Source organism: Leiobunum rupestre, chromosome 1 (assembly GCF_980474605.1).
Source record: "Leiobunum rupestre chromosome 1, qqLeiRupe1.1.hap1, whole genome shotgun sequence".
NCBI lineage: Eukaryota > Metazoa > Arthropoda > Arachnida > Opiliones > Sclerosomatidae > Leiobunum > Leiobunum rupestre.
This window is the reverse complement of record NC_143384.1, coordinates 31,691,478-31,716,411: the sequence shown is the minus strand read 5'-3', so window position 1 is coordinate 31,716,411 and position 24,934 is coordinate 31,691,478. Positions and strand designations below refer to the sequence as shown.

Below are 24,934 nucleotides of genomic sequence, written 5' to 3'. Positions count from 1 at the left end.
TATTTAAGTGGTCACGTAGACCAGTTGGTTAATAATACGGTAGATAATTTTGAATTAATAAACTGGACACTGGACCAGTGAACCTCTAGCTTTTGAATAAAAAAACTGGTCCGAGCAATTAATAAACTGGTCTTTGACAAAGTGACCACCGCTTATTGCCAAGCCTGGTGGTCGCTAGCGCCATCTATTAAAAGAGTGAAATGCTGAGTTTGTAATTTGTTAATTTCTAAAAAAATTAGATAGTATCTCCTTTCCGAAATACGTCGCCACGAAAATTTAGTTGCGTATCACAACTTTAGACTTATTCATTTAAAACTATCATTACTGCAAAAACAATACTGAAATAAACCACAGAAATCCATTTTAATTTAAATGTTTTGAGGCTACATTCATTTTGAAGAAATAACAATGTTTTTCATAATATGCCTTAATATTTAGCCTATTTATACTACACGGAATTGTTTTTAACACCATTAAAATGGCTTTTAAAATAATTTAAATACAAGATTATAGGTTATCTATAAAATCATCGTTTACATCTTGGAAATGGGAGTTACTATTTCAAATCTAAAAAAAAAACCTAATATTCTTGCCATTAGTGCAAAGAAAATGGATTATCGGTTACTGTACATTTTATATATTTTTCTTTAATGTAAATTCCAAAAGGGAAGAGTTAAAGCACACAAAAAAAATGAAAAATAATTTACAATATATTCTACCTTCCTCTTCTCTCTCTCTAAAAACAAAATTTTTAAGTTTTTATGAAGATATTAACAAGATGTGACAGAGTCTTAAGTTACAAAGATAAATTTTGGGGTGAAAAATAACCTTCCTGGCGAACACATTTTTTTTTGTCAAAACCAATGAACATTGTTAAGATACCCAAGCCACATTACAAACCCTCTTTTAAATATAAAAACTACTCGCAATATACTCTTTATTTTGTGGCAATATTCTGACTTCTGATACAAAGAACACGTTCATTTCTATTTCAGATAAAATGGTGATTTTTTATTAATATTTCTATGAAACTTTATTGAGAAGTTCAGTGCAAACTTATGGAACAATTTTTAATAAAAAGATATAAACAAATGGACAAAAAAAATATATCTCTGATTGCTAATAAAATACACCTTTAAAGGGCAACGTTGATTGTGTTTCGAATCCTGATAATATTTTATGTAACTTATTAGAAGTTACCAAGCATATTCAGCGGAAAATTTATTGGTTTATGGTGTCATGTAAAACTGTTTGACAAAATTTATATCACTTTTTAAAATTGTACTGGTCAAAATTTATACAACACGTTTCTAATGAAGAAAATTACTTATTTTCTAAAATCAAAACTCAATCGTTAAAGACTCCCAATTTTGATTATGAAATATTTTTAAGTGGGTTTTAAAATTATAGGTCAATTACATTTCACAAATATGATTGGGTAGACGTACTCTCAGTTCTGATTATTTCTAAAGCTAAGCGTAATACTCTGTAGTACTAAAAAAACACAAATAGTGGAAAATTTTAAAATATTACCAGAATAAAACGTAATTAAAGTTGTCCGTTAACTTCATACATTACAAAGACAAAATTGATGACCCGCCAAATGATTTTGTAACTTCGACAGCCGGATCTAAATCCATCGTGACTCCCAACTTAGAGTTCGAGTGATGTTCGGCATTAAATGCAGTCATCAGATTAGCGGAAATTTTATCTTTACATTCTTGACTGCTGTCATCTGTAGTTACTTGTAACACAGAATCAACATCAATGTGAAGATCAATACTAGCAACTTCAGCCGCTTCTTGACTGTCCTCCATGCTGCCCATTGAGCATGTACCAGGTATTCCAATGGGTTCTAAAAGACTGTCCATTTTGTATGTGTTACTGAAATTTCGCTTCTTGGTACATGTGGGGCAGATGTAATCTTCCGATTCACTGATATCATTGACCCCAAGGCCAACACAAACCAAATGAAACCACAAATCACATCCTCCATCACACTGAACCCAATTAACAGCATCACCTGTAAAATTTAGTTTAGATAAAAAACCATCCACAAAATTGGAAGAATAAAACAAATTTATCCATAGAATTTAAAAAAAAAACTAGCAACGACTACAATAACATATGACAAAGATTAAACTAGGCATGTCCGAGTACTTAATTTTTTTTTGAGTACTCGAAAATGGTTCAAGCCTCAAATCGAGCCTAGGCTTAACTTTCGGGTACTAGAAACTATTATTCTTACCAAGGCACTACTCGCGATCTTTTAAAAATGTCGGGAAAAGCTAGGAAAAAAATTCCCTTTGATCCCACTTTAAGATTCCTTATTGGGTGAGGTACAAGTTCTATCTGTTTCTTATTGGTCACTAATTTTAAATGTAGTTACATAACGTAGGGTGCTCTAGCTGTTTATTGTCAGTTGTTTGGCAGTTTATCAGTCCACTATTTTCTTGTAATCCCTTGTATGGCCAGTTATTAATTTCACAAAGATGGCTTCAAATAACGTAAAAGCTCAGGCAATAAATATTCATTTAATGAAGAAATAATAGAACCTAGTGTTAGGCTAACCTTAATTATTCGAGCACTTGAAAACACTTTTTAAGCTAATCCTAAAAGCTCGATAAAATTCTAAAGCTTGGCACAATACCCGAAAAGTGAAATTTTTCATACTCTAGGCTCGGCTCAAAACCCAAAAATCAAGGACGATTAAACTTATCTTTTTCTTTTTCAAACTTAAGTAAATGCATATCTTACCAACAGGTCTGAAACATTTTGCAGCCGAGCACATCTCATTTTCATCAGTGTCATCTGAATTTGAATCTTTTGAAGCACTAGAACGTTTCTTCTTCATCATCCGCACTTTCCCTCCTCCCTGAGCTTGTTTCATTTTCCTGTTAGCTTTGCGTTTTTCTAAAATCTTGGCCATTTTATCCTTCATCATTCTCATAGCATTGGGATTTTTCTTGTCACCCATCGCTCTACGTTTGAGTTTCCCAGCCTCAGCTTTCAACTTCATTTGTTTTTTCGCGTTGCTATTAGCTGCTGCCTGAGCTGCGGCAGCTGCAGCAGCTGCTACAGCAGCACTGGTGAGGGTTGGTCCAACACTCATGGGTAAATTAGTAACTGCTCCCGTACCTTCGGAGCTACTACTAGATGAGCTGCTTGAGCTACTAGAGCTAGAACTAGAGTTTGAAGAGGTGCTGCTAGCGCTGCTAATGTGGCATATTTCACCAGTATCTTTGGCCACTTTAATTTTCTTCTTTTTTGGTTTGTTCAAATCCAAAATGTTAGTTACCGTCATTTTCCCAATTTGTTTTTCCTTCATCTAAATAATGCAATTATATATTTGAAATTGGTATAAAAAAAGTGTTTTTTTATATACGTACTGGTAATTTCGCTAAGAGATCATCTGGTTTACGTTTGATTTTCTTTTTCTCCTTGAGTTTCAAATCAAGCGAACCAGTGTCCTCTGCTTCACCAAAACCCATTGAAGGTAAGGGATCTCTAATTGGTTTTGTCGCTTGCAAAATTCTCCAAATATGTTGCGTCTCATCTAGACTGACTTCCAACAAATCTCCTTCCATCATGAGTTCTTCCAATTGGGCCTTGGCAACGTTTGAAAGTTCCAAAACTGGAGAATTGTCCATTTGACGAGGAACCATCGAAGCTTTTCGGGGTGTTTTCTTGGCAAATGCTGCTGTTTTTAAAAAATACTTTTTAAACTATTGTCTGGCAATGGTGTTAACATTCAATATGACATGTTTTTAGTCCCTACCACACAAATCTCATAAAAAGACTTGCCAATAAGTTTATCCTAAAATATTTCTGTCTAGACAGTTTTGGCAGAGATTTCATTACGGAAATGAAACTCCAATCTGTCTGTCTGCTCAATGCTTTGGTAGAAGAGGGTTCAACTTACCAGCAGCAGTTTTGGAAGCTGAAGAATAAGCATGCTCCATGTTGTTGTAATTCGGAGCAGATTCAGTATCTCCGTTACGTTCATCTAGTTGGCTTTCAGATGTAGCTGCTTCGGGTGACGTGATTGGTTGATTGCTGAACCCTTCAACGGAGGAATCTACGTCCATAATTAAAGGATCACTCTGAAAACATGAATGATTAAATTATTTTTAAACTCTACAATTTAACTAAGGTGGAAATTCTTCCCCACGTACCAATACAACTTCTTGCTCAGCGGCTACAGCTGGAACCATATCTTCAGTCATACTTCCAAGTAAAGGAGACATGGGCTTTGTTCGCACCAAACTTCCAATTCCCCCAATTATAGAAAGGGTTCTTTCCTCAGTATTACCAGTCCTAATTTTTCCATGAAAGCCCAAAAGACTAGACGGAGACGAAGGGGAAGCTCCTCCAGCTGAAAAACCTTGAGCTCGATTCTGAAGTTTGGAATTAGCGGCTTTCATCAACTCTGTTGAGATGATCTTTTCAGTTTTTTCTCTGGCAGCTTGTTCAACCATTCGTTGAGATAGGACGGATAGTTTAGCCAAGGCCGCAGCCAATTCGTCAGTAGCCAAGGCTTGTCTGGCGCGATCTTGCCATGACATGGCACGTTCGGTCAAACACTGAAGGGCATCACCTTCTGGTAGTCTAACTGGTAGTTTCTGTAGAGATACTAACAAAGAGAGAATTGTCTCCAAACGAGGCCTACGAGATCGGAGGCACATGGGACATAGGAACTTCAAGTCTTTCGATAGATGGGCTGTTAAAGTGGCAGTGCTTACACCCGTGTTTCCAACACCAGACTGTCCACTGTTAGTAACACTAACTGCTCCACTCGAGTTAGTTTGACTATTTGTTAAATTAGCAGTTCCTTGTTGTATTTGCATTTGTTGTTTTTTGAAAGTAGGTGATTTGGGTAGAGGTACACAATTGGCTGGAAAATTAAATTTAGTGAACCAAAGCTTAAAAACATGTTCTTGGAAAAATAAGGAATATTTACCGTGAAACCAATCTTTGCAAAGTTCACACTGCAGCATATAATTTGTTAGACCCTTACGACAAATGCAATATCGAGCGTCAACATTGTCTTCTGCTCGTTTGCGGAGATTCCGGATTCGTAGTTGCCTCATAGCATCTATTTCTTGTATTTCAGATTGTTTAAATGCAGCCACCTACAAATTAATTTCAGCAAAGTTTTAAATCTACAGCTAATGGTAAAGCTAAAAGGCGGCTACACACAAGTCGCGAAGCGAGCGACGCAACGCAATATTAGAAAAAAATCCAAGTTTCGTAAACGCTTCTCTTGCTCATTTTCGAACTAGATTTTTGAAACTGAGCATGCATGCAAAATTCACTTGAGAGCTTCATGTGTGAAGCCAGCTTCAGAACATAAATAATGCTAAAAAATATACTCACAATGGATGCAGGATCTTTGGCTTCTTCAAAACTCAAATCCCAACTAGCGTATGAAATTTCCTTTTGATTTTCCAGGGAGAGATCTCGGGGTTTTCTTTTCTTTGCCTTGCTCATGTTGTAAGTGCCGATATCTTTTCTCGGAGAGAGCACATCAACTAGATTATAACTAGAGTTTTTCTTGAGGAAAGTTCTTGACGTTCGCTCTCGCCACTGTTTAGCAGCTTGAACCTGAACCTCAATTTTTGGTAACTCATCAAGACGGACTGGAATGGGACGACCCTTAATCATGAGAGCTTCCAAGGAATCCAAGTATGGATAATGTTCACTATTCTGTAATTTAAACTTTAGATTAAATTTTTGATCAAATAGTAGGTACTAGAGAATAGAAATCTTCTTACTTGAATGATTTCAATCCTAGAGAGCCATTCTTTGGCTTTACGAATGGCATCTTTCAGAGCAATAACGTTTGGTAACAAAACTGGGGTATCACCAACTTCATTGGAAATCATTTCAAACACATTCAGAGGATGGGGAGGCCTGAAATTATTGAAGGAGCAAAGGCTTAGCTTCTAAATGACAAGAACTTTCAGCCTTAATGTTGTACTTAAATTTAGAGATGCATAGGAAAAGGCTTAGAGTATTAGGATGCACTAATTTATCAGCTATTCATGGATGATAGGAACAAAGTTATCTATCACAACAGTAGTGTATATGATAAAATCATTGTAAAAGACAGTTCAGTACACTGTCATACCATTTTATTTTATTATAATTTTTCATGAAAAACGTTTGCAAGAGCATATCCAAATATGATTCTTTTCACTTTACGTGATATATATTTTCTATCACAAATCGAATATCATTTTTTATTTATTTACACATCTAGCTTCTGAAGTCTGGCGTATGTGGCGCGGTCAATCAAATAAAATATTATCATTAGTTAATAGAGAATTTTCTTATTTATAAATGTTTTTCTGAAGGTATTTTTCTAATGCTGGTATCCGCCAATATCGGTTTTACTTTAGCCAATACCAATTTAAAAAAAAAAAAAGGCTGATATATAGGTGCATCCCTAAAGAGTGTAAAGATAAGACTAAAACAAACTACTGAATGAGCTAGTGTTAAGAAAAATATTTAGTTGGCAAAGCTTAGGTACTACAACAAATCAATTAGACAAGACTGAAAATAAATGGATTAAAATCAAATTACTTGGCTTGAACACAAAGTTTGGCCTTCTCTTCCCATCTTTCTGATATAGTTAACATTTCTTGAAGTTCAGCCATGGATTTCTCAACCATTGGATGTGGTGGTAAATTGACTCCCGATTCTAAAAGCTTCCGCAAGGTATCCAATACAACTTCCGAAGGCTCTGAAACTGACGCTTTCACTTCTTCAAGCCATCTTGTTTGTTGTAATTTCTGTAAACAGTTAATTTCATGAAAACATTTCTTAAAAAATAACTATCTTGTTAGACTTCCCCAGTCAAAACCAGATTACAGATTCTGGTTTTAAAAATTAAAAGGTAGTTTTATTTTCTTTAGCTGCTCTTACTACGCTCGTAGCAACAAACTCAATTTGAATAATGCAGGAGCGTGAAAAAAGACAGCTAATAGGGTACCAAACTAGTTCCTACTTTCTTACCTGTTTTAGTTGGGGAATTTCAGGTAGATCTATGTCTAAGCCATAGCCAACATCTAAGAGCTTTTCTAGTTTCTTGATTTCCACCCGTTTGTCATTAAGTAAAATCTTGGCTTCCTTTTTGAAGTCAATTACCCTGTCTAAAAGATCCTAGGATCACAAAAATAAATCTTATAATAAATCCATTGACTTTTAGAACCACTTTAAGTAATTACTTTTATCAAGATAGCTTCTTTGACTTCACATGCGAGGCCACAAATTTGTTGGCAGAAGAGTTCTAGATCATCTTGAGTTAAACGTAATTGACCTTTTGTGTCACCAGATTGTCTTGTTCTAAGAGAAAGAAAAAATTGTCACAGGGTTCAGAAAACCAAGCCATGGCTTCTAGAAGGAATTTGATGTTAAATACTAACCTAGCCCTAGCTTTCCTTCCCAAAAGCTGTTGGGCAACTGTCATGCATTTTTCAGCTTCTTGTACAGCGTGAACTAATGTTTGTTGCAAATCTATCTTCGGAAACCTCTTCTCTTCAGCCTCTAAGATCAACTCCTTCAATTCACCGAGTTCCAATTTGGAATCTTCACTAGCATCTAGAGCAGTTTTCACTTTAACAGCCCAGTTATCAAAAGACTCTGCTCTATTCTTCAGTCGATGAAGCATTACGGGTAACTCGTCGAGTGTGTAACGATACCTCAAACAGTGTTTGGCAGGCAGACAGCAACAGAGTTTGTCACGGTGAAGAATGCAAACCAATTTATCTGCAGACAATGACGTTTATTAATTTTAAAATTTTCAAAGAAAACCAATATGACCAGCTTACTTCCACTACAGGAACATGTGACAGCAGATAAGAAACAAGTTGTTTTGCAATAATCACACTGCCTTTCATCATCAGGTAGGAGTTCAAAAGCCTCCCTTTCAGCTTCATTAACTCCCTTAAATTAAGTTTATTAGGTTTTCCATCAAGTCAACCAAAAATCTTAATTTAGCTTTAAAATAAGGATCATAAGAACTTAATTTATATTAGGCATGTGCAAGCCTTGATTTTTGGACTTAGTGGTAAGAATAATAGTTTTGAGTACTAGAAAGTTAAGCCTAGGCCTTGATTTGATGCTTCAACCATTTTCGACCCTAGGCTCGAAGCTTGATCGAGTACTCGCACATATTTAAAAAAGTTTAATAACTGAAACTAGGTGTTAAGATACTATAGCAGGTGTTTATATCCTATAGTAAGTTTGATAATAACACCAAAAAAATTACCCATTCAAGAAGTTCTTTCCGTAAATCCCGCTCCGCTTCCACCATCCGTAACATATCTTGGTAGGTTGCAGCGGCTAAGCTTATATCAAGTCTATCAGGATCAGAGGCCATTTTACAGACAAGTTCATCATGAGAGAATACGCAGAAACGATGAAGAAGACTGTAATGGGTTATGCAGACTCGCCCAATGGGTAGCTGAAAACATTAAAAAAAAAACTTAAATATCAAGGTAAACTTAAAAATGAAATTAAAAAAAATAATTGAAAGGATCAGAGCCATGGAAGTAAGTAATCACCGTTACCCAAATAAAAAGGCGCAAAAGCAAACCAAATGTATAAAGATATACTCAATATAAAAAGCAGGTCATCAAGTCCAAATCACCAAAAGTTGTTTCAAAACCAAAGAAAAAGAAGTATAAAATAATTATTTACCCAATCTGCCGGAGCAAAGTTCACAGCTTCGGCAAAATTGTAGCCTTGGTTAAAGCCAGCGTGATAAGACCTTGGGAATGTTATTACAAATTCACCAGCATTTTGGTTTATTTTATAAATCTGTTGATGAAATATTTTTTAATAAGTACCTAACACGCATATTTAAGATTGGAAGTTGAAAACTTACAGGTACACCCTTTTCCATAAGGAGATTAGGGTTCATGATAGTCACCAGTTGGTGAAGGAGATCAGGTTGGGCCTGGAAAAGTTCCGGAGCAGCACCTTTCATTGTGTTTTCGAACATTTCTGCTTTTCCTCCAGGAACTCCATACCAAGTTTTAGGTTCACCCCTGTTCAAAAAAAATTACGTAGACCTTGTAGACTTTTAATTTGAAAACACAACAATTTTAAATCAAAACTAAAAAACGTTACGTTAAATTAGGGATGCACCGATATAGGCTATTCGCGGCTGATAATAACAAAGTTATCTGTCATAACAGTAGTGTATATGATTAAATCATTGTAAAAGACGGTTCAGTCCATTGTCTTACCATTTTGTTCTAATTTTTCATTAAAACAAGTTTGCCAGATCATATCCAATTTAGTGATAAATATTTTCTATGACAAAACCAATATCGCTGTTTTCTATTTGTTTACACTCGTAACCCCCTGTCTAGCTTCTAAAGTCTGGTGTACGTGACGCGTCCAATAAAATAAAATACTATCATTAGAGAATATTGGCTGATACCGATATTAGAAAAATAGGCTGACATATCATTGCACCCATATGTTTAATCTAGCGATATGATATCTACTTCCCGATTAATAGGTTCTCGTATAAATTACTGATTTTTTCCAATATTTAAGTTTTTCTCAAAACCAAGACCCTGCTAGCCTTAACCTTTAACTTTGCTAATTCTGCTACAACAGGGCCGCAATTATCTCACGAGTTCATCCCAAGCTTTAAAATGGTTCGTCAAAAGAATTATGTCCAAATTCTTCAGTTTGTAGTCATGTCCCTATCCCCACGTCACACGTAGCCTTTGACAGCGCTTCGCTAGGGGGATATTTTCTTCTTGTGATGACGTCACTTCATTACGAGCTCTCACAAGGAGACTACCCATGGTGGTTATCTCCGATTTGGTTCAAACTCGGGTGGTAAATAGACCTTCATGTAACTTGACAATCCCTAAAAGGGTGGACAAGAATGGGCTTTCGTTTTGAAATGGCAACCAAAAATGTTTTTCACAACTTAAAAACTGATTTTCTCTATGGAAATTAACATGGGAAAATATTTTTTTCAAGAAATTAAAAAAGGTTCATCAATTAGATACATAATTCAGATCATGGCTAAATCTGGTACATTTGGACCAATATACGTCAATTTTGGTAAATATGAGAAAATATACATATATTGGGTAAATACGAGTAACCAGTTTTTAAGTTGTTAAAAACATTTTTGGTTGCCATGGCAAAACTAAAGCCCATTCTTGTCCACCCTTTTAGGGATTTTCAAGTTACATGAAGGTCTACTTACAAGTTACCACCCGAGTTTGAACCAAATCGGAGATAAACACCTCGGGTAGTCTCCTTGTCAGTAAAATATTCCCCAAAGTGACAAACTTATGGAACAATATTATAGACTTCTAGTATCTATCGGTAATAGTCGGTTGGATAACTGTATTAGTGTTCGTACAGGGACCCCGACCCCGACTGTCGCAAACTAAGTCGGGGTTTTCCATTTTTCGGGGTTATGTTTTCGTAGTGTAATTTTACATTTTTGCGCCAACGCACCCCGCCAAAATCCTAAAAATATATAGGTTCCTTCTCTCCCTTTTTTCGTGGGTGACAATAGAATGATCCGAATGACCTTCGGCTGATGCCACTGACGCAGTTCTTGCTCGACGCTTAACTCCAACTTGAGTAGCTTTTTAAGTTTTAGTTTCACTTTCATAATTGCCGTTGTTTCGGGCTATCTCGGTCTCAGCTTAGGAGTTACGTTTGTAAATAACTTGTGAATTTAGGAAACAACTTACTTAAACAATTGCCTAAGCTATAGACCTCTATTTTAATATCTACCTATCTTATCTATTGTTACTATTACCTAGGAGCAACAAACACAAGGAGAACGCAGCTAGCCTTTAAACACGCTAACGAAGGGTTGTTTACGAATTTCATTGGACAAGCGTCACAAGCCTTTAGGATGAACGTTTTGGGGGGAAGACAATTTCCGAATTTTCCCCTTCCAACGGCAGCAGGTGCTAAAGCGTCTAGCCAATGAAAAACGTGCACAAGAAAATTCACGACTTTTGACGGGTTGCGTTCTCCTTGTGTTTGTTGCTCCTAGCTATTACTAATAGTCTCTAGGCTCAGTAAAATTGGGGTAATTTTTATAATTTTTCTATTCATAATAAATTCCAAGAATTTTCAATCCCTGACCCAGACTTGTTTTTCTCTCTTATTGGGTCACTGATTTTAAATGTAGAGGTCCTAGTGGTTTCCAATTGGTCACTGATTTTAAATGAAGAAAACGAAACCAAAACTATAAGTTATATAACGTAGGGTGCCCTAGCTGTTTATTGTCAGTTGTTTGGAGATTCATCAGTCCACTATTTTCTTGTTATAATCCATTGTCTGGTCAGTTATTAATTTAGACTTTACAAATATGGCTTCAAATAAACGTAAAAGCTCTGGCGGTAAATATTCTTTTAATGAAGAAATAGTAGAACCTAGTGATAGAGCTAACCCTAATTATTCGAGTACTCAAAAACCCCCTTTTTATGCTAGGCCTAATTATTTGAGTACTCGAAACCCCTTTTTAAGCCAAGCCTAAAAGCTTGAAAGCTCGGCTCGATACTCAAAAAGTAAAATGTCACTAAAATGACCATGGCTTATATTGTTTGCAAAATATACATTACCAATGGAGATAATTAATGGAATAGCTCCAATGGTCTTCATTATGCCAACAAAATGTGGCAAAACACATTCCAACATACATCCAAGGAATCTAAAAAATATATTTAATTTTAAACAAAACACAATTATTAAAAACACCACTCTCAGACATACCTTCATCCCTGATATGTCTGCATTAATATGTCTAAATACTGATCCGTCTAAAACCGGTAAATTGTTTAAATTCCACCCTGAATTCGCATATTCCTCATCTTCAGGTAAAATATTCTTGGAGCCTTTGATAGGGAAACCTGATCCATGATCAATTGTATGCAGATCCGCTCCATATTCAACAGTTACATCCTCATCCACAGCATTCACAATTCTCCAGAATTCCCTCTCAACATCGCTTGATGAAACCATCTAAAATAGAAAATTAGTATTAAAATTATTAATTCCAGACAAAGCCTTTATTGCGATTATCTAAAATTACAATTCATTATAAATGCTTACATGAACAGGCATGTTGAAGTAATCTGCTTTGAACTGATCAGCCATTTCACCAAACTCTTGTAACGTGTACTCTCTCTGCGCTTGCTCAAAGCCAAAAGCCTCATGAGGCTTACTAACTTCCTATTTTGAAAAACAAACGCTTAGGTTAATTGGCATGAAAGAAGATTAAGTCTATGATAAATAACAAACTAAGCTCAACCCCAATTCAGATCGACGACCATGGCTCAAAATCAAATTTCCGACCGACGACCAAGGCTCAAAATCAAATTTCCGACCGACGACCAAGGCTCAAAATCAAATTTCCGACCGACGGCCAAGGCTCAAAATCAAATTTACGACCGAGGGCCAAGGCTCGAAATCAAATTTCCAACCGAGGGCCAAGGCTCGAAATCAAATTTCCAACCGAGGGCCAAGGCTCGAAATCAAATTTCCAACCGAGGGCCAAGGCTCGAAATCAAATTTCCAACCGAGGGCCAAGGCTCAATATCAAATTTCCAACCGAGGGCCAAGGCTCAACCCCAACAATGACCGAGGGCCAAGGCTCAACCCCAACAATGACGGAGGGCCAAGGCTCAACCCCAACAATGACGGAGGGCCAAGGCTCAACCCCAACAATGACGGAGGGCCAAGGCTCAACCCCAGATTGCCAACTTTAATAAAAAAAATCTATATTTACCTCAGCAACGCATCTAGGACATCTCCAATCTCCTTTAGGAATTTCTGTTAAAGGAGGATTTAGACAAAATGTATGATAACTGTCATCGCAGCCGTCACATAGCAAAATACTGGCTTCTTCATCCCCCTTTCCGCACATAAAACAAACTATATGGTCAACCTGGAAGAATAAAATAAATATTTTGTTATTTCTAAATAAGAAAATGCGAAAATTTGGGATAAACTAATCAAAAATATAACACAGATAATTAAAGCTGATAATTATATACGTACTGGTACCATTATATCTGTAATACATACAGAGTTTAGCTTTGGTTTCTTTTCTTTTTTTGGGGATGTCATAGACCCATTGAGTTTTTCCTCCTCCTCCTGCTTAGCTATAACAAACAAAATCATTAAGCCTAATAAAAAAAATGAACCTAATTAAAGTAACAATTTTTGTATTTGCAGGCTTGAACTTGCTAAACATATAAGTTTAGGTTGTTTGATATTGCAATTATTTAATATTGCTTGGACATTATAGATAATTAATATAGTACTAATAATTATCAAGTATAAAAATTGCCCAGCAAAGAAGCTCTTGGCAAAAATACGTACTATTAGCATTGTAGCCGGGCATTTTAGGACCAGCTCCATAGAACTGTAGCTTTTTAAGTTCACTGTTGGTACTATAATCGACGTTGTCCTTTGGACACGGTATTTCTTCACCCTCTTCATCTTTGTGACGAACTGATCGTCTAGAGTACCGATCAGAAGGTGGTTTGATAGCCTGTCGTGATGGGATACTGTGAGGAATGTAATTTTTGTCCTTTTTCTCAAGGTCATCGCATTCTTCTTTGAAACTTTGCTGCATGAAGGTTTGTTTAAATTGAGTCATTTAATGGAAATAAAGAATTCATTTAACAAAACTGGTTAAATTATCAACTTACAACTGGTTGTAATGCATTTCCACTGTGAAATACATCAAATGGATATAATATACGTTCATAGTGATGCTTTAAAATAGCTCCGACACTACGACCAGAGGGGTAGTGCATTCGATTTGCAACTCTGGACCAACGCCTTTCTTTCGTGATGAGTTCCATCCCCCCCTCATCTTGCACAATCTTACAAAAAACACAATTATTTCATGAAATTCCATGTAAAATCAATACACTTACCCTGTGCAAACTAAACAGGTCAAGAACTTTCCGTTCCACATTTGGAATTTTTAATGACGAGCCCTAAAAGTATTTAATTATATCAATTCCCAATGTATAACAACTAAAGTTCATTCGGATTAAAGCCGAAACATTGCAATGGCATAAAAATAAATTAAGGAAAAAATTATTTTAAAATATAAATTGAGATATCTTAAACACTACAATTTTTTTTGGAATAAAAAATTTACTTTACTTGTAACTCCCAAAATTTTGCAATTTGATCAAGAAAGTTTAACTTTATTCTTGTTGTAGCCTAAATCACAAATAAAATTATTTTTAGAAATCTAGTTGCAAAGGTTTAAAAAAACTTATTAACTTACCTCTAACTCATTTAATCTTTGTACTCTTGGTGTGAACTTAAAATTATCAACATCAACGACAAACGGTGGTTGCCAATCCTAAAGGTTAATGAATTATTTTCAATGTCATAGACAAAAAAATTAACGCACAGGCCTAGGTCATTCCATATTATTTGCTTTTAGATATAGATTTAAAAATATTCTTGAACAAAAACCATACAAAAAATAATAGGGCACTCCTACTCCTGTCTTTTAAATTCTTCAGATTGGAGAAGGAATAAGTCTATTTTTGTACTTTCACCCCCACTTAGATCAGTTACACATCATCATGGGAGGAGTCCTAAAGTTGCAAGATGGACTCAAAAGCTCTTTGTTGCCCTGAAAACTTCCCAATTTCTCTATAAACATACACAATCTTTCCCATTTACTAATAAATTTGACTCCAAACAACTAGTCTCAAAATGTCTCAATATTTATAGTTGAAAAACTAAATTAATATAAAATTAATCAAAAATATAAACTTCCTTTCCTGAATAATGTTCTGAAACAATATTAAAGACCAGCTTAATGATATGATATATTAAAAAGTATTAACCTACTTAAATCTTTCGCAATTACAAATATTGTGAAACAAAAATAATATCATTGTCTCTAATTTTAAATACTTGGTCTAAAAACTTTGTCAGCCATTTTGGCTTCCTCCACAACTAAGTGGGGGAAAAAAGATACTGAAAATATTTAGAGCATAAAAATGTTTTTATTCTTAAATAACTAAGTAAATAATGACGATAAATCGATTGTTTTAAATCCATATATTTGTTCATGTAATATAAACAGTTTATCCAAGTTTCAAAACAACAAAAAGGTGTACGAAACAACCGCTTTAGGTCTATTTGAAAACGTACCCCCAGAGAAGCGACCATACCCCCATTTAAAGCCCAAAGAACTTACCCTGGGTGGCTTGATTTTGCAGATACCAGTTTGTTCCGCGATGGGCCGAATTTTCGCTATGTACCCTAACGGATCTTTGAATTCTTCGGCAGTAGGCTCAAAAATCGGGGCTTCCGGCGGCGGTTTAAAATGATATTCGGGTGTAGTCATTTTCATTTACTTATTTAGATGATATACTTAACAAAAAGTAATCGACTTCTTCCTCATTTTGTACCTCCATTTTAAAAGCACAGAAATTCACGCGAGCACGAGAAAAAAAACCATCTTCCTTTCAAAACACGGCTGACGTAATAAACGACGCGACGCGTGCGTACAGCTGCGCCGTCTAGCTACGCCTTCGCGAACTAAAAATGTAGTATCGCTCGCAGCGCCCAATCGGCAAAATATAGAGGCAAATTTAAATTACTTCGTTATTTGAATGAAAAGTCTGTAAATCGGTATTTCCCCTTTATTACTCAAATGCCATTATAATTTGCATCAATTTTGCATTTTTTCACTTCATTCGCTTCAAAACTATCTCATTTTTCTATTATGTTTTTGGTTTTTTTTATACAATTTTTTTAATAACAGAAAAAAAAACCCAGATCTAATCTTCGAAAAAAAAACTTTCTATTACATTTCAATTTTTAAAATACATTTATATAAAACATTGAAAAAACTACCCCTTCAAAAAATTGTATTTAACTGAAAAATTTTATCACCGGCTCTGAATATATTTAAAAATTGTTAGAAATGATATATTTATGTATAACTTGATTTTTTAAAAATGGCAATAGTCCGATAACTTGAACATAATAATTCATAAACGTAATAATTAGGATACAATTTTCTTTTCAAATATTAATCCACCCTAGTTTTCAACATGTATCACTTCATTATTAAGAGAGGTTTTCTCGGAGCGTATATCGCTTTCTTTTCCAGTGCCTAAATGTTAGGCATTTATGGAACACGTAGGCAATACACAAAAAGGTTTTAAGTTTGTTTCGTTTTTAAAAATATTGGCTAATTTTATCTCCCGATGCAAAATTGTTTTAAGTCATTTTAAATTTCATCTATAAAGTATAAATCAAAAAACACAAAAACTGTATTGTCTCTTTCAATAGTTTCTTTTTAAATACACCTCTTCCAGCACTGTTTTTATATTGAAGCTTTATGATTTTTTTTGGGGTCAACTGAGTCTTATAGTACTAGTTTTTCAGTCTTTAAATCTGAACACGTAAAAAAGGTCACTTCGGTTGTAGATGATTTGGTGCATCAGCAAACGTAAATTTAAGTCTATAAGCGTCAGCTAAAAGCAGACTAATTTCTTCATTACCCCAATGCAGTGTTGGTAGATTTTGCAACATCAACATTAGACCCTGCGATTTATACGAGGTTTTGTAAAAATATTTTTTTTTGTTACAGTTAAACATAAGTGTATAATATTTTCCATAAGTACATCTCTAATTGAAGTCATCACAGAAAGGCAATTGCCCTCTAGAACAAAGTGTTATCAAAGGCTTACCTAAGACATGAGAGTCAGCAGACACCAATACTAAAGATGGTGCTCAGAATAGCTCTCAGTAAATACTTTCCACGTTAAGAATAAGAAGTGTCATACTTATTGAACAATATTATAGTCTTATGATTGGCCCATTTGCTAATGACAATTTCAACGAAAGATATTTAAAAATATCTTACTTGAAAATCCTTTTCCCGTAACAAATCCTTGGACCAATAAGTGAGAAATGCAGCACAGACGTAGAGGTGAAATGACGAAAAACCTTCAGTTTCAGACTTGAATGGAAGAAAACAAGATTGTTAATATTATAAATTGGTTGATCTAGTCCTGTAGCTGCCTATTGTACATTCTAAGCCTATTGTTAGTTCTACTCATTGACACATTCAATTTTTACGTTAAAATCTCCAGAAGGTTTTAGTTGGTAAAATCAAAGGATGATTATGTTATCTAGGGATACACTGATATGGGTACAGCCGATATATCGGCTATTCGTGGCCAATAATATTGGCGTTAATATCGGATGATATTAACAAAGTTATCTATCACAACAGTAGTGTATATGATAAAATCATTGTAAAAGATGGTTCAGTACACTGTCATACCATTTTATTCAAATTTTTCATTTTCTTATTTTTAAATGTTTTTCTGAAAATATTTTTCTAATACCAGTATATAAAATATTGGTTTTTCCGTGTGATAACATTTTTTGCTATGCCAATAACTGTAGCTGTAATTAAGATAAAAAGTGGGCGATAGAATCTGGAGGAACCTCAGATTTTAGCTCTCATACAAAAAACTTAAGGTCATGAATCATGATGCCAGAAAAACCTTTTCATACGTTGATAAATTTATATTTTACTCTATGGAAACACTTCTTTTTCATTATAGTCATAGATTTTCAATTTTAAAATTTCCCAGACTTTTCTAGGTTTTTCCTCGCCATCTAATATCAATTTCCCTGACAAATTAACAAGAGAACTACCTGCTGTATGGCTATTAATTTATCCACAAAAACAGTTTGTTAATAGCACCGATAACATTTAACGTATTGTAAGGACTGTTAATTAATAAAAATTTTAACATCAAATATTAAGAACCGAAAGAAAACTAAATTCTCTGATTTTTTTACTTATTTTTAAAATTTCCTAAGTGCTATGCCCATTTTCAAATTCTTGATTTTTGTTTACTGTGTAGGGCTGTGCGAGTATTCGATCAGCATCGAGTACCCAACGATTTTTGAGATCAGAAACTCTAACTCAAACTCGAATAAGAAAATTTTAAATACTCATTGATTATAGAGTATCAGAAATTTCCCTCAATCGGGTACCTGTAAAGCTAGCTGTAAAACTCGCTAAATTGATTTTCCCGCCAACAATATTCGGGTAATCGACCACTCGTCGGGTATTTGACAATAATCTCTTTGTCATAGCCAAACGCCCGGGTAGAAAAACTGGGGAACTAAATCCAAACGAACATGCCTTTCAATGACGTTGAGTGATTGGCTGGCTGGATTCTTATATAAATTTTTTAGATTTGGTTTCTCTGCCGCGAGTGACTGAGTAAGGTTCTTTAGTTTAGTGTTTTGTTGATGATTTTCATAATTTTTAACTTGTTAGTTGTTAACTAACATCCATTTAAGTAGTAACTATATTAGGATATTTTAAATTTTTCATAATTACTCTACTACCTGAAAAGAACTCGAGTACCCGAACGGGTTTTTCTGACTACTTGACTACTCGAACAAGGAAAATTTGGAAATAATCGAATACTTGACAACAAGACTCGAACAAAATATTACCCGACTCGACTACCTGATGAAAAATTTATAAATACTCGAAACCCGACTCAATTGCATAAAACCACTACTCGCACAGCCCTAGTACTGTGGCAACCCAGTTTCTTAACAGATGATTTAAAACCAAAATATCTCACCAAATAAGTATCCCATAGTCTTATTGTGCAACGTAATGGCAACTCTCTCATGAGCAAATTGTTCATCCACCGAAATGAAAACTGCAGATACTCCACTTGATGGTTTAAGAGATGATCGTGTAATGGAGCTGGCCAAAAAATGTCCGAGAGCTTTAGAAATTGACAAAGGAGAACAAGAATATTTTGGAATCTCACCATCAATCCTCGACACTAAATCCTTCAACATATTCACTTGTCGTTGAATTCCTGGTTGGGCAAAGGTGTAATTGTCTTGAATACCATCCAATAACTTGGACATGCACCAAAAAGAATCGGCCTCAATGGGTTTGAGCTTGTCCGGATGAACTTGGGAGACTTGGAAGCCCTCTACGTCCGTCCCTGGTTCCACCAGGTCATGAAGGAAGACAACGAAGAACGGAGTAACAAGATCATTCATTCCTTGAACATAACCACTGGCCGGATGGCGGATAGCCCATATATATAGGATCCGTTCAAATATCTGGAACAAAATTTTTGCTATGAAATAGCTAAACCGAGGTAAAATTAGGAGAAAAGATGTATCAAAGGACATTTGAAGATGGAAAAACTGAGGAAAAAGATAATTTTAATTGAAACATTTACTTGTTGGACGATCTCTTGTTGGAAAAGTGGCACTAACGGACTCATCCGAGGTATATCTATATGAATCTATAAAAAAAACACACGTTAAAAAACTCAACAATAAATGATAACAAACTTCTATGTACTTGTCTATATGTTTCTTGATGAATATCCTCCTCCCTTGTATCGTAATACTTTTTGACAAAATTGAAATACTCTTCACGTTTCCGCCGCAGCGTTGCTTCCCTTCTGTCTACATTACTAGGAATATAACCCTAAAAAAATGATACGCTAAGTAAAATTATTTCTTACAAAAACTATTTCCTTATTCTCACCGCTAATAACTTCCAAATAATTGGCCTTAAAGTAGCGGGAATACCAGACCAACTTAATTTTCTTAAGCTTTCTGAGAAATATAATTTATATACATTTAGAATTTTGCATCGAATTTAAAATCAAATTATTAATAATTACCTAAATCTGTCGCAGGCCCTTTTAACAAAGCGTGAAATTTATCTAATCTAACTGCTTCCCTGTCATTCGATGCTCCAGTTGCATTGGCTTTTCCGTAATAGCGATCGGAAGGTGCTCTGGGAGGGGCCGAAGATTGGCGAATGGCAAAACCAGGACCACCTTGACCTGATCTTATTACTGAAGACTGAATTGGAGAATTTTCTGTAATTAAATTAACTATGTAAACAAAAATTTTTTTAAATTAAATAATGAAAATTACATTTTACCTCGGTGAGATATCGAGCGCTGTACAGACGCACTATGAGTCCCTTTAACATTATTTACACAATCTCCATCCGTACTGAATAAACTTAACCTTTTTGGTGAGCCAGTTATTAAATTTGGAGCGGATTTGCTCAATTCACTATGATTGCTTAACACCGTTAGAGCCGCTGATTGAACAACTTTCGATGATATTTTCAAGTCTAACATAAATCATTTCTTGTAGGAAAAATGGAATCTAAACTTGATTGAAAATAGTTTTCATACCACTTCCAGACACAACGCAAAAATCGTCATCGTCTCCCACCTCCCAAGCATCCTCGGTACTTTCTTGGAACTCTTGAAAAGAGCTTGATGATGAGGTTCGATTATGTCTGACACGAGAATTTTCTCTTTTAGGAGTAGAAGGCCTAGTTAAAAAGTCAAGATAAAAACATTAATTATGATATTTCACAAATATTGAAGTTGATAAACGTACTTTGAGTCAATGTAAGGAGGATGCATAGCACCATAAACTCGTTGAATACTGAAAGATTTAGATTTTCTACGAGTTACAACTGGTTCTTCCACGTACAAAGGCAGAGAGGTAAGAGTTGTGATTTTAAAAGGGGCAAACATTTCAAATTTAAGTATAAATTAAAATATACAACAAAATTAATATAACAGAGGTTTGAATCATAGCTGACATGATAGAACACCAAGTTTAATTAAAAGCCACGATTCAAGTCTGTAGTTGTTATCTTCAAAACAAAAAATGTCCCTTTATCATTAGAAACGGGTGGTAATGTAAAAGTACACAGTAGCTTATGTAAAATGTATTATTTTTCGGTTTTTGAAGATAAGAACTCTATATGGCTTTAACTAGTTCATGGTTAAAACTAACTATATCAATTAATTTATTACTTATACTATTTTAAAAAAGGTAATAGGTCATGAAGGTTGAAACTTATAGGATTATAATTGAAATTATTATATAAATTCAGGTGTTTCTTGTAATGGAACAGTAGATACTAATTTTATACACTATGTGTTTATCTTATCTACCCTGTTCAAAGATAACCTGAGAGGTGATAACTAATGGATATAATTATTGAGAAACAGCATCAGATATTGCATAACTTTCGTTTTAGAATGAATGAAGTAATTAAGGAGTAATGAATATAATCCTAATAATGAAATAAAACAAAATTATCCAAGCCATAAACATGCTAAGCTTTAGTTACCTCCCTGGAAGTGGTAGATTGGTATTAGTTGAGTTGTTTTTCTTCCAGAACGCGGCTATTTTGTTTTCACTTTTGTCACCGATACTTTGCATTTTTAAGATGATTGATCATAATACTTCAACTGTAATTACTAATTTTATTAATCCATATTTAAAAATAAAAACGTCCCAAAAACGCAAAAAGGTCATCGTCGCCGCTCAGAGGCTTCCAACGCGTCCTCCTTTCGGCCATATTAATAATACGTCATCGTTGAAACGGAAATGGAAATTTAAAAGTTTTCGCGCCACGTAAAAAACTTTCCTATTGTTATTTCTAATTTACCTTGTTATTTTTAAATAAATAAGTGTAAAAATTATTTAAAATTGCATTTTAAAATCGTTAAAACTGTGTTTCATTTGATAAAACCTAACATATAAATTCAGTTATAAATAAAAATTAATTAGGCCAAGGCCTGCCATATTTATAAACAAAATAACAAATTCCGGAAGTTCCGGTTTTCCTGGAAAAAACCCATAATGACATTTGCCAAGGCTTAAAAAGCACGACTAGCACATTCTTAGTCTCAAATGTGCAATTTAAATTAGTTTTTGAATGCATTTATACATTAAATATTATAAAAATGGATTACGAAGACGAGATAGAAAGCGCCGATTCAGTCTACTGGGATGACTACAATGACGATTTAGACGTGGCCTTGCAACATCAATATTTTAGTCAGGCTTTCGCAGCGTACACTTTTTATGATTTATGGCATGATTGCTTGGTTCCGACAATAATTGATGGCATTTCAGCTTCCAAAACTTTGATAATATTTTGTATTATAATTAGGCTGGCAATTTATTCGGGTATGGCGTTTAAAATTTTATTACACAAGTTGACGAATATTACATGCCCATTTAAATCCTTGCAGGAAACTTGCCAAAATCAGTGCTCACACTCATTCTAATAACAACAGGAGTAATATGTTTATATAATTTCTTTGAACAACAAACTCTGTACATTATTGGTCTTGGGTTATTAGGAACAGCATGTTTATTTGTTTCAAATTATTATATTCAGCACAACTGTGGGTTGATCTGTGCTGCATTTTGTACTTTGTTTATAGTTACATGGTTAGTTCAAAATCTTCAACCAATTTCAAAAGGAAACTTTAAATTTTTGTTTTTTTTCAGTGAATTATTTGTGGTTAAATCTCACTGGCATAAAATTAGAGGCTCACAAATGGTTCTGGTTATGAAGATCGTATCACTCGCTTTTGATATTGATAATGGCTTAACTAACTTACCATCAGTGCCTGAGGTACTAGCTTACTTTTTCTGCCCTGGGACCATAATTTTCGGTCCATGGGTTAATTATGTAGACCATAGAGCCATTCTGGACAATCCAACTACGTTAATTGTATGTCCATGCATTTATTAATTTTAGTAAAATATTTAATTATTATATTTTTAACAGAACTGTTTGGGCATAATATTGGCTCTCATAAGTGCATTCCTCTTTTTAACAATTTCTACATGCTGGTCTATGTGGTTAGTTGGTGATATTTGGAGATGGACATCTGCTTATCGAGACGCCCTATCATTCCGTTCAAGTCATTATTTTATTTGTTATTTATCTCTTGTCACTAGTCTACTGATGGGGATAGACATGAAAAAGTACTTAAGAAGTTTTCTTTCTTTTCGTTGTTTTTCCAAACCTTTTTACTTTAATCCTTGGGTTAAGAATGCTTACTGGATAAAGCACTAGTAATCGTACGGGGAAAAATAAAGTCTGGGTCGGGGCTAGACAGGAGCCTATAAAATTTATGAAAAATTACAAAACGCCTTAATTTTTGGTATTGTAGGTATTTAAAACCAAATAAAATTTTTATTTATACGCAACACTTCATTTATACACCAAACCCAGAGATGCCTAGTCGAGGCATGCTTAACTTTACAGTTCATACACAATGCTTTTCCTTCTAAAGGACTCTAAAATGTTCTCAAATCACCAACTGCTTTGGCATTTTGTAATTTTATTGTTTTTCTTTTCCGTACTAAAATAAGATTTAAACGAGAAGTTTGAGCACATTACCATTATGCATAATACGGAGAGAAAAGGTATAGTTTTAATACGAGGGGCAAATATAGCGTAAAATTTTAGAACCACAAATTGTTTCTTCTCCAAAATCGTACCCTAACTTGATTTTGGTTGTCCCTGTACAAACACTATAAAGCACTACGATCTTTTGTAACTTGCACAGTTCGCAGCAGACCCCAGCCTAGGAACAATATATTTATAGGTGTAAGCATGAAACTAAAAATATATTTGTGAATAAATATTTTCTTGGAAAAGTCATAACACCCTCAACTTTTTCTCCTTGTGAGTGATTCCCAAGAATGCATTGACGAAAGTGGTAGTGCTATATATAGTAAGCATATTCTTAATCAAAGCATTCACACTGATCTTTTAATCCTTGCATTGCCTATTTAAACTTGGCTGTTGCTTTTCTATTAAGCCTTTACTTTGCTCTCCAAAGAATTTTCCACCAAAGCCATTAATTTACATGGTTTATTGATTTTAATTGATGCGAAAACTTAAAAGTAATCTAGTTAGTAATCTGGCTCCACTTTTCTTTCCATTGCCTGAGTAAAACCTTTACTGCTTAGAAATTTGATTCTTAATATTCTAAATAAAATTTCAGAGTAGTTATGCCTGCAAAAATTGAATTTCCGAGATCACTGGTTGAAGTTGTGATATATTGGAATATGCCAATGCATCAGTGGTTAAAAAATTGTAAGTAAATGAATTAATTTGGATATAAAATAACTTATGATAATTATACTTTCAGATGTATTTAAAGTTGCAAAACCATATGGCAATTTCATTGCAATTTTTCTAACTTATACTGCAAGTTCCTTGTTGCATGTATGGCGCAATTTAAATCTATTTATTTCATTACTGTAAAACGTAATTAAAGAATTTTTTCAGGGTCTAAATTTCCAATTAGCTGCTGTGCTCTTATCACTCGGGTTTTATACTTATATTGAATACGGTTGGTGCACAATTTGCTTGTTAAGCGTAACTGATTTCTCACATGCAATCAATATTTATATCAGTTTTGCGAAACAAATTGGCCTCAACATTTGATGCTTGTATAGAAGCTAGAAGTTGCAAACCAGACTGCCAACATAAAAATAAACTGGTGATGCTTTCCATAAAACCTTTTCCTTCTAATATTCTAAAGTTTGCTTCTAATATAGGGTAATCCCTACGTAATTTCAACAAACTTGTTCTTTGGTTTCATAACTGTTTTCCATCTTGCTTATTTGGGGGTGATGTTTGATTCATCCTCCACGATTCAAGAGGAGGTTGGTATCTTTCACAAAAATCAGTTTTTTTTTTTCTTTTTTTGAGAACAAAGGCCTTAGACACCAAACCAAAAATCAAAGTAATCTTATTAATATTTTTTCCACAGGGCTACAATATGCATCACACATTAAGTAAGTGGTCCGAATTAAGTTTTGCAAGCCACTGGGTGGCGCTGATAACTTACGGCATTTACTTACTAATTTAAATTAACTTGGGTCTTCCATTTTGAATGTATTACATTTAAAAGTAGTCATTTTTGTTTATTGTGCCAATTATGTTGTAACTAACTTCCAAACAAATTTATATTTTTCAATAAAAATAATGGAATATTTTATACAAAAATAATTACGATTG

The 24,934-nt window shown here is 34.4% G+C and overlaps 3 protein-coding genes across 8 annotated transcripts; 1 reads left to right on the top strand and 2 right to left on the bottom strand.

The window, feature by feature from the left end:
• Positions 1-407: 407 nt before the first annotated feature.
• On the bottom strand, positions 408-15,549 carry Kdm5 (Lysine demethylase 5). Of its 3 annotated transcripts, none has more exons than XM_090178682.1 (27): positions 15,239-15,549; positions 14,309-14,386; positions 14,182-14,241; positions 13,947-14,009; positions 13,716-13,892; positions 13,384-13,633; positions 13,060-13,163; positions 12,788-12,946; positions 12,112-12,231; positions 11,773-12,021; positions 11,622-11,710; positions 8,891-9,053; positions 8,704-8,823; positions 8,273-8,467; positions 7,833-7,947; positions 7,428-7,770; positions 7,230-7,347; positions 7,018-7,164; positions 6,586-6,794; positions 5,775-5,913; positions 5,377-5,706; positions 4,961-5,132; positions 4,176-4,894; positions 3,923-4,103; positions 3,390-3,697; positions 2,758-3,328; positions 408-2,023 (listed from the first exon to the last, which is right to left on the bottom strand). In XM_090178682.1, exons 1-27 carry the CDS (start codon positions 15,392-15,394, stop codon positions 1,575-1,577), a joined length of 5,784 nt encoding a protein of 1,927 aa, XP_090034808.1. In that variant the 5' UTR covers positions 15,395-15,549; the 3' UTR covers positions 408-1,574. The 3 variants fall into 3 exon arrangements, with proteins under 3 accessions (XP_090034808.1, XP_090034798.1, XP_090034816.1); XM_090178672.1 differs by having other exon boundaries at positions 409-2,023; positions 3,390-3,700; positions 15,239-15,548; XM_090178690.1 differs by having other exon boundaries at positions 409-2,023; positions 3,390-3,700; positions 13,087-13,163; positions 15,239-15,548.
• A 514-nt stretch (positions 15,550-16,063) lies between these two features.
• On the bottom strand, positions 16,064-22,618 carry Tbc1d22 (TBC1 domain family member 22). Of its 4 annotated transcripts, none has more exons than XM_090178635.1 (13): positions 22,515-22,618; positions 21,230-21,350; positions 20,485-20,532; positions 20,274-20,416; positions 20,012-20,209; positions 19,746-19,946; positions 19,607-19,677; positions 19,418-19,546; positions 19,293-19,358; positions 18,867-19,170; positions 18,672-18,799; positions 16,919-17,014; positions 16,064-16,596 (listed from the first exon to the last, which is right to left on the bottom strand). In XM_090178635.1, exons 2-13 carry the CDS (start codon positions 21,319-21,321, stop codon positions 16,465-16,467), a joined length of 1,608 nt encoding a protein of 535 aa, XP_090034761.1. In that variant the 5' UTR covers positions 21,322-21,350; positions 22,515-22,618; the 3' UTR covers positions 16,064-16,464. The 4 variants fall into 4 exon arrangements, with proteins under 4 accessions (XP_090034761.1, XP_090034769.1, XP_090034752.1 ...); XM_090178643.1 differs by lacking the exon at positions 22,515-22,618 and adding an exon at positions 21,858-21,961; XM_090178626.1 differs by lacking the exon at positions 22,515-22,618 and having other exon boundaries at positions 21,230-21,556.
• Positions 21,647-24,894, top strand: por (Protein-serine O-palmitoleoyltransferase por). Its single transcript, XM_090178663.1, has 10 exons — positions 21,647-22,074; positions 22,140-22,341; positions 22,402-22,627; positions 22,685-22,884; positions 23,913-24,004; positions 24,060-24,136; positions 24,200-24,263; positions 24,328-24,413; positions 24,472-24,579; positions 24,687-24,894. The coding sequence occupies exons 1-10, from the start codon at positions 21,849-21,851 to the stop codon at positions 24,783-24,785; spliced, it is 1,380 nt and encodes a 459-aa protein (XP_090034789.1). The 5' UTR covers positions 21,647-21,848; the 3' UTR covers positions 24,786-24,894.
• Positions 24,895-24,934: the final 40 nt, after the last annotated feature.

What these genes read in the sequence shown, in the direction of transcription:
- Tbc1d22 (XM_090178635.1), bottom strand. Translation starts at nt 21,321, where the DNA reads ATGCAAAGTATCGGTGACAAAAGTGAAAACAAAATAGCCGCGTTCTGG. An exon ending in GCGCTCGATATCTCACCGAG is followed by an intron (nt 19,947 to 20,011) that starts GTAAAATGTAAT and finishes ATTTAATTACAG; the next exon opens with AAAATTCTCCAATTCAGTCT. An exon ending in ATCAAGAAACATATAGACAA is followed by an intron (nt 19,359 to 19,417) that starts GTACATAGAAGT and finishes TTTTTTTTATAG; the next exon opens with ATTCATATAGATATACCTCG.
- por (XM_090178663.1), top strand. Translation starts at nt 21,849, where the DNA reads ATGGATTACGAAGACGAGATAGAAAGCGCCGATTCAGTCTACTGGGAT. An exon ending in TAGGCTGGCAATTTATTCGG is followed by an intron (nt 22,075 to 22,139) that starts GTATGGCGTTTA and finishes AAATCCTTGCAG; the next exon opens with GAAACTTGCCAAAATCAGTG. An exon ending in ACTTTGTTTATAGTTACATG is followed by an intron (nt 22,342 to 22,401) that starts GTTAGTTCAAAA and finishes GTTTTTTTTCAG; the next exon opens with TGAATTATTTGTGGTTAAAT.
- Kdm5 (XM_090178672.1), bottom strand. Translation starts at nt 15,394, where the DNA reads ATGAAAATGACTACACCCGAATATCATTTTAAACCGCCGCCGGAAGCC. An exon ending in CAGACATATCAGGGATGAAG is followed by an intron (nt 11,711 to 11,772) that starts GTATGTCTGAGA and finishes TATATTTTTTAG; the next exon opens with ATTCCTTGGATGTATGTTGG. An exon ending in AAACTTTGTGTTCAAGCCAA is followed by an intron (nt 5,914 to 6,585) that starts GTAATTTGATTT and finishes CAATAATTTCAG; the next exon opens with GCCTCCCCATCCTCTGAATG.